This window comes from Aristolochia californica, unplaced genomic scaffold, assembly GCF_029961685.1.
Source record: "Aristolochia californica isolate CCGP_79_NKW_82.1479 unplaced genomic scaffold, dmAriCali1.0.hap1 SCAF_8, whole genome shotgun sequence".
NCBI classification, from domain to species: Eukaryota; Viridiplantae; Streptophyta; class Magnoliopsida; order Piperales; family Aristolochiaceae; genus Aristolochia; species Aristolochia californica.
Genome location: NW_027182279.1, coordinates 40969189 through 40979385, shown reverse-complemented (window position 1 = coordinate 40979385; position 10197 = coordinate 40969189). Strand labels below are relative to the sequence as shown.

Below are 10197 nucleotides of genomic sequence, written 5' to 3'. Positions count from 1 at the left end.
CCCAAAACCAGAAAGAACGCAGGGATTGAAGACGACTGGCTTCAGATTCAGCGACTGGAGGTCCCGAGGATACGTAGTACAGCGTGCTTCTGAGAAAGCGAGACGATGGGTTCGCCCACTCATGGCAACCACTCTTTAGCCTTTCGTGTGATGAGGCTTTGCCGTCCGTCCTTCAACGCGTCCGCCCCACTCCGGCTGGACATTCTTGACCTCATCTCCGGCGAAGATGACCCCCCCGGCGGTGACCTTCGTCTATTCCAAGATTCCGATCTTTCCTATCGAGACCGCTTCCTCCTCGACAACCCCACCGACGCTATGGGTCTCTCCGGACAGCTCGTTCTCCCTCAATCCTTCGGGTGGGTAGGCTTCTGTTTTTTTTTTTTCTCTGTAGTTCTCCTTTCGGATTTTTGTCTGCAGTTTTTGCCCGTAATTTATGTTTGAAGCGTGCTTTTGGTCGGATCGTTTCTGCAGGGCGATTTATCTCGGGGAGGCGTTCTGTAGTTACATCAGCATAAATAACAGCTCCAAGTTCGAAGCTAGGGATGTTGTTATTAAGGTAAGAGTTGGTTATGTATTAAGGAAAGAAATTTGGCTGTCGCTTCAAACGTAATAGGAAAATAAATGAAGGTTTTAGTTGAGCTACGATGAGTTGAGTGTATTTCTATATAGATTGGAAGAGTGAAAATGTTGTGCTGTTCCACTTCTGAGAACTCCCGTCCAACCGCATACAAATTGATCCTCAAGTTATGAAATTGAAACTGATATTAAAGGGAAGGGAAGAGTCAACGTTTACTGCATTACAAGAAGTTTGGCTAACTCCATTTCTGAAGATAAACATGACATGTGCCGCAGGGAAGACCCGGAAAGACAAGAAGAGTATGTTGGCCTGCTCACTCTAATGATTTGACTTATTAAGTTAGAGCTCCCAGTTGCATACTAACCCATAGGACAATCTGAGATTGGAGGCAAGCGATTTTCTGGTCAAGAAGAAAAGGCTTGTCTTTCTATAGAACATTAGGAAAGGACAAAAATATTCCTATAGTGGAGAGAAACCACTTCTATTTGCCCATCCAGCTGCTTTATGATAGGAGAATAAAGGAAAATTGAACACATAATTGAAAGTTTTTGTGGACTGCAGGCAGAAATTCAAACAGATAAGCAACGGATACTGCTTCTAGATACATCAAAATCACCTGTTGAGACGATACGATCAGGAGGGCGGTATGATTTCATTGTGGAACATGATGTAAAAGAACTGGGACCCCATACGTATGTTACATGATATATTTGTGGTTTTCCTCATCCTAAAAGTTGGATGCAAGTCTTGGTTTTGTTAACTCTTGTGAATGGCATAGGCTGGTTTGCACAGCTCTGTACAATGATGGTGATGGTGAGCGGAAGTATCTTCCTCAGTTTTTCAAGTTTGTTGTCGCAAATCCACTTTCAGTCAGGACAAAGGTATTACTATTTATTCCACGTGTTGACAGCATAACACTAACTTGTAGAAAATTTTATTTTCAAATAACTGGTAATTGCTGCTTAGCAGCTGTTGTATATGTATTTTGCGACTTATTTTGTACAATTTTTTAATTTGTGCAGGTTCGAGTTGTTAAGGTAGGACACACGATCACTTGTGTGAATCCTGGTCAGTTTGTGGTCTTTCTATATTTATCAGGTTGCTAATAATTGAATTAGCAATTCATTAGTGTTGCTAAAGAGGCTTCACACTGAGATCCATCACTCTCTTCTCGATAAATTGAGCTGTTACTGAGATTTGCATGATGACTTGAATAATGTAATTTGTATCATTTAATGCTGCTCGGAATTTTAAGAGTTCTGCATCATAGTGTCATAAGCTCATATTAAGCAATACCCACCTCAAATCATTCATCATGGCACAGAATTATTCTCGTCATCCTCAAACTCTAACTTCAACCATGTTTTCGATATTACAAAATAAAAACTGGTGGAAATGACTAGCCTTGTCTTGTTGGTCACAACTGAAGAGATAGGTTGGGTGCATGGTGAACAGATATTGTTGCTCACCACCATGAGGTCAGCCATATGTATGATTAATGGGTCTTGATTGAAGAAGGTTTTCAGTCAGTTTGTTTCTGTAAAGTAGATCAATTTAAATGGGCAAGTTTGAACTACCCTCTCGGGGATATTTAAATCGTCAACATGAAAGGCATCTAGGAAGAGGATATTTAAATCGTCAACATGAAAGGCATCTAGGAAGACATGCATACCATAAGTATAAAGAAATCAGTACTGTGCAGGCAATTTGTAAGTGTAGTGTTTATGCACCAAATAAGCATCTGATGTTGCATTCACTCTCACAACTTGAGCTACCAACACCTTCATTTTAGCTCCCTTTTTTATTTCTAGTTTTTATCCTTGCTTTGTCGTTTTCCTTTTCTTTATCAAAATATTTTTAGTAATTTCATGGATTATTGGTATGCTTATTTGAACAATCAGGGATTTTATGCATTTCTTTATTCCACAATAACCCTAAGTAGTCTATACTGATTCCTCACAGTGAAGGCCAAATATTTCTTATTGCTTCGTTGTGCATTATGATTGTGTAAATGCTTTTGAGTAAGGGTCTTTCCCCTTATTCTTTACTGCTTGGGTTAATGACCTTTTGCTCTTTCATGTACTCTCCACATTAGGAAAATACTTTTCTGGAGGCTTGCATTGAAAGCCACACAAAAACAAACCTTTTTATGGATCAAGTCGACTTTGAACCATCACCACAGTGGAGTGTAACTGTGCTGAAAGCAGACGAGGACTCTACAGATTCCAACAGTGAGTAAGTGCAAGCCTCTAGTTCTGTCTCAATACTTGATAATGTCTCTAATATTAAAGCTGAATTTAACACGTTTTCTTCCCACTTCACCTTCCTTCATTCAGATTGAACTTTTCATCTTTTTGTTTATATTTGTTTTAAGCTATTTTCTTCATGTGGGTCATCGACTTGTATGGGTAGTGGTATATTCAAGCCACCTTCTTTGCTCAAAGCTGGGGGAGGAATAAAAAACTACCTCTATCAGCTAAAGTTGTCACAAGAGGCTGCACCAGTGAAACCCACGGGAACCAATATCCTTGGTAAACTGCAAATAACGTGGCGATCAAATCTGGGTGAACCTGGACGCCTTCAGACACAGCAAATTATTGGCAATGTACGTGCAAATTGATATCTGTTGGTTGGTTACTAAATATTGAAAATTTCAGTTTCCATAAACTTTTAAGTTTAGACGTGTGCTGAAATGTGAAGAAAATTCTTTAGTTGGACTCATAAGAAATGATGAGCACTATGTTTTACATTCTTGGAGATCAAGTACTTACCCGGCATCTACCTTCATCATCTTTCACTTACAATTTATTTAAAGTAACTTATGCAATAGATGCATAATGGATGAGAATTTTAGAAGAAAAAAATGTGTAAACTAATTTTAGTGCTTGATGTCATCCTTTTTCACTTTCCTCTTTAACTGTCTTAATATATCTACTCCTTGGGGCTCCTTCCTTTCTTATAATGATTTCTTGACATCTTGGAGAAAATGTTTAATATATCCATTTCTTCTGGTACGTGCTTTCTTTGCTGATGAATCGAAAATTTATTCCTTTTGAAATTAATCTATCTCTTATTTGTCATTCAGCCTATTACAATCAAAGAAATTGAGCTGCATCTTGCTGAGGTCCCGCCAATCATCAACTTGGAAAGGCCTTTTATGGTAAGTTTTGCATCTCTTCACATTCTGATGAACTAGTTGAGTTTATTATAGTCAAAAGTTAGCGATTTATCACAGGGATCCCAATAGAAGTGCCAAATGTAGTGGTTGGTTACACACTGTCTTTTGTCTACTTGTCTGTCATGTTAGTGGAATTGTGCCATATATCATATCTTGAAAGGCTCCACTGCTTTGGGCATGGGAAAGGACTTTTGAATGTGAACTTGTTTGTTGTCCGTTGATTTGCCTTTGAAATCTTTATTACTAACATAAAAATTTAGTTTGCATGAGTACTACTCATAGTGGCAAAAGAACCTCTCTCTCACCACTGTTTGATCCAGCTCTAGGAAGATATCTGTGGTCATGTGATAGGCATGAAAATGTAACACTCTTACCCTGGTTCTAATAAACATTGTTCTATAGGTGCGTTTGAGCCTTGCAAACCAGACAGACCGAAAAATTGGGCCTTTTGAGATTCTATCACAGGTTGATTCTCTTGAGGAGGTTGTCATGATTAATGGTCTCCAGAAATTGGTACGTCATGAATTTTTACTATCGTCCTTGTAGTTATTCTATTTATACATTAGTTCCTTTTATCATTATCATTACCATCAGTGGAGCCCTGTCCCATCCATTTTAGGGTCGTTTATTCATGTCTTAATCCCTGAAAAAGGTTTGGGCCAGCTGCCAACCTGATGCAATCCTCTTTTTAAGTGGATTGACATTTAATTGTTGGCTGGCCAAGTTAGTTATGCAATTCAGTTGTCCTTGTCATAGATTAATCATGAGAAGGATTCTAACTCCTGCTTTCCTGAAAATTGATGATAACTCAAGTCCAGTTGGATTAGTAAAGTGGGTATTACTGGATTTATATCTTTTTCTTGAATATTACTGGAAATATAATCTTGAATTTTATTTCTTCTAGTGAGTTGGTTTCTGTGAATATCTTTGAAGATCATTGAATGGGTCTCTTGTAATTTAATTTGGACAATGGTCCAATCATCCCTTGAGTGGAGTAGTAATTTCTCTATGAACATCGTAACAGACACATGTATATCTTGCCACCGTTTCCTGACTAACCAATTCCACACTTTTTCAGGTTTTGCCGCCACTTGAAGCATTTGACTCTACAGATTTCAACCTGGTAAGATGAATACTCTGGTTTTTACATTTAATATCAAATTTAGACATGATAAATCTTGTTCAAAAGAGCTATAAACAACATGCAATCATTAAATGTTATCTGTTCCTAGTAACATGTAATTCTTATATTTTCTCATTTCCACTGTTATTCTATCCTGATAAAAGATTCTTGTAAAAGAACTTTATTGCTTGATGGCATTTTTTTATGCACCACATCACGGTCCATGCCTGTTCAAAACAAATGAAAAGGTTTGTTGTACAACCAAAAACTGAAGCTGAAGCTGTTGTCTTTGATATGTTTGAGCAGAATCTGATTGCTACAAGACTTGGAGTTCAAAAGATTTCAGGCATTACAGTTTGTGATTCAAAAGAAAAGAAAATTTATGACACCTTGGCAGATTTGGAGGTTAGTCTTAATACCCTTTTATGCTTTATTTTTTTCTCTTTTTTATGGTCAAAATTGAGTTGTACCTAGGTGCTGTATGGGGCTTGTGGAAACTTGATAATCAACAAAAGCCTGGATTGACCTGCACTGAATTCCCAGAAACTTATTTGAAATTTTGTAGCAATGTTGATTATCTTTGCACTACTTGGTTGGCTAAACCTTAATTTATAATGCATTCTGTCCCATAGATTATCTTCCATTTGACTGCTCTCCTCTCCAAGATAACTTCCGTAATTTACATAATACATTATATTTATAATCCTGAAATCCTGATTTAGCTTTTCTCTTTTTCCTTCCCCCATTTTGACTCCTGCTATTATTGGTGTCGTCTTGCAGATATTTGTGAGTTCAGAATCTTCAGATTGATTTGCTGCAGTTTTCGGAATCTTCAGATGTGCTTGCCAAGTTGAGTTTCACTCTGGAATCACCCATATCAATATTTACAGAACAGGATCATTGATTGAAGTTATTCAACATGGAAATGCTGTCTTTTATCTCTGATTTGTTCGCCCTGGTCAAGCTAATAATATTCGTTTTTGATAGAACAAAGAAGCTAATAATTTAATTTAAAAAAAAAAAACACTACTTCATTTGCTGTGAATCAATCTGAACTGGGAAGGAAATCGACTCTTTCCATCTCTGATCACCATAGTATCTTCCCGGCAGGAAGCACGACGTACCAATATTTCTTCACCGCACGCACGATCTCTTGAATCCCAGCAACAGCTTCGCCCTTGCATCTTCCAGCTTCTCAGGAGCCGTGGAGTAGACCATCACCATATGCTCGACGTCCTCCTTTTCAGTGTTCTGCACATCGACGTGGAAATCGAGGGAGTCGTCGCAGCTCAGATCGTTGAATCGCATGACGGGGCATGGCGATGCAGTGTTGGAGCGAACCCAGTTGTGTTTCGTTGATGTCCGTCTGGTACAGGAAAGTGGAGTAGCTGAGGCCAAGGCCGAATGGGTAGATAACAGAGCCCTTGAAGAATTTGTAGGTTCTTCCTGGGTTCATCTCATCGTCTGGTCGGAGTGGGATGGGTGTAATTGGCGGCTGGTGGCGTGATGTAGTCGGCGTAATACCAGGTCATGGGTCTTCTTCCTCCTGAACTTGTTAAACCCAGAAAATTTTTCTTGTTAATGGAAGAAAAAGAAGATTGGCGATCTGATAACCTGATCGTCCTCCTGAAAACATTAAACCCAGAAAGGATTTTCAAAGATTTCATGTTGCTTCTATTAATGGAGGAAAAATGAATGATCAGATAATCTGATCATCTAATCCCCCTAGAAAAGACATTAAACACAAAGGATTTTCAAAATTTTTAATTTAGAAGACTGGAAATCTGATCTTCCTCCTGAAACCATTAAACCCAAAAATTTCTGCCGTTGAAGTAACCAAGACGCATCAACACTAGAGATTTTTCAGCGCCTTGTGGACCTCTTCTACTTTGATTCGGAGGGTATCCATTGTAGCAGTAATGCTCGTGTAGTAGGTTCCCAAATCTAAGTTAAGACCTGTAAAACATCTCAAAAAATTGAGAATTTGATTGACTGAAACAGTGTAACAAAGAGTCCAAAGACGGAAAATGGATTCACAGACCTGCCTCGAGCGCTTGAGATCAGTTAGTTGATCACCGATCCAGCGATTGTAATTGATAGCGACATCAGGGGGGACTCACAATAGGCGACGATGTACCTGTTTAAGTGAAGAAGCAAGTATACCTGTGAAGGTCTGACTCTGTGAACGTCTCCATCATGTCTTGCTCACTCTCCTGTAAATCAGTACTGTAACAGTCCCCATTTCTGAGAAAAAGGAACAAGAGACTAATACAACAGTCAGAAGTGATTTTTCTCAGAACTCGTAGATATTTATTTTGAATTTCAACATAAAGGAATACACATTGAAAGTTTTCTACTTTCTTCAATTTCTCTCCTTCTTCAGATCTCCACTACTTCTTCTCTTTTGTGAACATAATTACAGGAACAAACTAACGTTGAGACTTTGTAATCTGAAATAAGAATTCCACAAAACCCATTTCTTTCCAAACATGTAAGCTCCTCATCCTCTTCCTCCTTGAGTGTAGAAACCATCATTCTACAATTGTCAAGGCAAATGCATAGAACACCACCTAACTTGAGTCTCAGTATCCAAATCAGACTTTAGCTTCTTTGCCTTCAATATCTCAGTCAACTGGATTTGCTTTCTCCTTCAGATTTATTGTTGTCTTCAGAAAATAATCGGAACTTCAAAATTTTGTGGAGTTGTGCAATCGGTCTAACTTGTTTTTGTGATGCTTGACTTGGATCGGCAACATGCTTTCCCATGGAAAGGTTCTCTTCAGATGGTCCATTCTCCCCATGAATGATGGGAGCAACGTCTGTCAGCCAAAAGATTTAAGATTATGGTAAGCAATTACAAACCTATCCATTGACTAGCCAAGAGAACAATTAGAAGGCAGAAGAAGTGAACCCAATACTTCAGCTGTGAAATGGTTCCACCCCAATCCCCACCCAAAGAAAAAAGAAAAAAGAAAAAAAGAAGCGGATATTGTTGTCTCTTTCCTTTTTCTTTTTGACAATCTCAGTTTGCTAACATGCCTGTATCTAAATGTCTCAATAAGTAACTTATATATCAAAAGAAAGAACTGTAGAAGAGCTAAAAGATTTTCTTAAAGAATTCATATCATAACTGTTCTGTAGACAGATTTATAGTATATTAAACCCACCCTGTTCAGAGAATGCGTAGCATGTCCCAATAGTTTCTTGATACTCGCCAATCTGTAAAATAGGATAGAGAAAAAGAAGATTAGGCACTGTTTCTCTGTATCAATTCCAAGTTGGCAACTCCCGTGGAACAGTAAGATCATGATGGCAGGTTCAGGGGATCTTTCTTCCCAACAAGGGAAGAATGAGATTATGGAGACTGCAACCACAGACGATATATATAACAACAACATCCCCTAAAAAATAAAGATATTATTTACTCACCAGTTTCAATTTGTCTCCAATGACCAAGATTGGATTACTTGTGTTCAAATCCTACATACATGAAACACAAAGTGCATATTATGTAAGTAACATAAATTGTATGTAAGAAATCACCAAACAAGTTCTTCCGTCAAGTAGAATCCAGTGGTTCGAGTCGAACAAAGAAGTTCTTTAAAATTCAAACTGCATTTTGTATTACCTCACCATTTCACAACACTCAATAACTAGTATAGAAGTTAACAGTTATTAGATATACATAGATATCTCAGACTCACTATTCGTGTTGATTAACTTGCTCGTGTAGATTAACTTGCTCGTGGTCATCCACAAGCAAATTTTACATGTCATTCATATTTCTAAGGACAGCACATGATTAGAACATATGAAATCACAACCTAATTCAGACAATCCTGCCATTGTCTTCATCTCTTTCTTGTGGTTTTTCTCTCTACCAAAGACATAACCATCATATAGAAGAGCATGTTTTGATAAAAAAAAAATGCAGTTACACAAGCGAGTTGAGCTGAATGTTCCAACAAAAAAGTTTAATAAGGATGCAACAAGCTGAGAGTAAGTAGTGTAAAAGTTAGGCTATAACAATCAGTGGGCAAAACACATTACATACTCACAGAGAGAACATAAGGACAATTTGCTGGGATGTCAATCTGGCTGCACACGTTGTCAAGATCAAGCAAGATGAACTCTTCTTCTTCTTTATCTTCTTCAGTATCAACATTTCGCCTACTACCCGGATCCATTGCCTTCACACAATCACTGCAAGATTATCTCCCTATGTCAAACCAGGATAAAAAAAAAAAAAAACTCCCCTCTGCTCCCTCCTAAAGAGAGGTAACTTCATTCTCATGTACTATTTCGTCTTGTGTTTGCCGAGAAACAGCAGCAAGCAAGACCCTGAACTACAGAAGGAATCACACGCACGAAAAAGGAATAAAGGAAAAGGGTATAAATCGTTTCGCCTATCACATGCAGGGTCTCTCACTAAAACCCAATCCAGTGAGGAATTTACTCAAACACTTTGTTGGCGACTCAATACACGTTCAAGTACACATATTCAACCACAGATACGCGTAAAACCCGACTCAGAAACAAAAAAACTGCACTGTTTAAAGAACCTTACAGCGTCTCTTCCGAGCTACAGATGAACACGCTTGCCTTCCCGCCTTCTGCCGGCTCTCCGAAATATTTCGAAGCAGAGAGTCTCAGACCGCCACAAAATAAGAAATCCCAGAATCCTAAAGAAAGCTTCCACCTAGAAAGTTTCCCAATGTGGGCCCACGACGACGTCCAACGTTCCGTACCTGGTTAGGATACACTGATCCGTACCAGAATCCTAAAATAGCTTCGCCTAGAAAAACACCTTTTCCCTCTTGGAAAATGGCTCTGTGTGTGCATGTGGATGGCTGGGCAGGCTTTGGAAGCTTAGGCTTTCCAGACAGAGACACCTTGGACATAGTAACGAAGTCTCAAATTCTGGAAAGCCTGAAAACCCACTACGTTTCTCAGATAAGCACTGGTCTGAACTCTGAATCAGTAAGAGGAGGCCTCAAACCAACTGAAATAGTCTTACAGAAGAGGGAGGCTAGTGCTTCGAAGCAGAAAGCGCAGTGAAGATAGCAGAAAGAATAATAACTTGGACACCCAATTTAAATTCAAGAGAAACTATGCCGGGAGTGGAAAAGCTAAAAAGAAACCTCTCAGTTGTATTTGAGATTTCTTTCTTCATTACTTTTTTTCTTAGAAAAATTTAGACTTTTGATTACGGGTGGAGGATTTACAATGAAATGCTTTCCTCTTATTCAGAGCAGTTGATGTATGGGCAAGTATACACCTGCAACTACCTTTCGTAAGAAAGTATTGACGAAGGAGACA

At 38.6% G+C, this 10197-nt stretch overlaps 2 protein-coding genes across 3 annotated transcripts; one reads left to right on the top strand and one right to left on the bottom strand.

The window, feature by feature from the left end:
• Nucleotides 1-13: 13 nt before the first annotated feature.
• On the top strand, nt 14-6539 carry LOC137939109 (uncharacterized). Of its 2 annotated transcripts, XM_068784299.1 has the most exons (13): nt 14-356; nt 472-556; nt 1139-1269; nt 1356-1458; nt 1600-1614; nt 2673-2812; nt 2990-3182; nt 3663-3737; nt 4158-4268; nt 4834-4878; nt 5185-5283; nt 5659-5727; nt 5989-6539. In XM_068784299.1, the coding sequence occupies exons 1-12, from the start codon at nt 106-108 to the stop codon at nt 5686-5688; spliced, it is 1278 nt and encodes a 425-aa protein (XP_068640400.1). In that variant the 5' UTR covers nt 14-105; the 3' UTR covers nt 5689-5727; nt 5989-6539. The 2 variants fall into 2 exon arrangements, with proteins under 2 accessions (XP_068640400.1, XP_068640399.1); XM_068784298.1 differs by lacking the exon at nt 5989-6539 and having other exon boundaries at nt 5659-5911.
• Nucleotides 6540-7165: 626 nt separating this feature from the next.
• LOC137939110 (uncharacterized) lies at nt 7166-9644 on the bottom strand. Its single transcript, XM_068784300.1, has 5 exons — nt 9446-9644; nt 8937-9081; nt 8308-8358; nt 8046-8097; nt 7166-7697 (listed from the first exon to the last, which is right to left on the bottom strand). Exons 2-5 carry the CDS (start codon nt 9063-9065, stop codon nt 7507-7509), a joined length of 423 nt encoding a protein of 140 aa, XP_068640401.1. The 5' UTR covers nt 9066-9081; nt 9446-9644; the 3' UTR covers nt 7166-7506.
• Between the last annotated feature and the right edge of the window lie 553 nt (nt 9645-10197).

Coding starts and splice junctions, on each gene's coding strand:
- LOC137939109 (XM_068784299.1), top strand. CDS start 106: ATGGGTTCGCCCACTCATGGCAACCACTCTTTAGCCTTTCGTGTGATG. Junction 3,183..3,662: donor CACAGCAAATTATTGGCAAT/GTACGTGCAAAT, acceptor TTTGTCATTCAG/CCTATTACAATCAAAGAAAT. Junction 5,284..5,658: donor ACACCTTGGCAGATTTGGAG/GTTAGTCTTAAT, acceptor GTCGTCTTGCAG/ATATTTGTGAGTTCAGAATC.
- LOC137939110 (XM_068784300.1), bottom strand. CDS start 9,065: ATGGATCCGGGTAGTAGGCGAAATGTTGATACTGAAGAAGATAAAGAA. Junction 8,359..8,936: donor ATTGTCCTTATGTTCTCTCT/GTGAGTATGTAA, acceptor TCATGTATGTAG/GATTTGAACACAAGTAATCC. Junction 7,698..8,045: donor CTACGCATTCTCTGAACAGG/GTGGGTTTAATA, acceptor TTTGGCTGACAG/ACGTTGCTCCCATCATTCAT.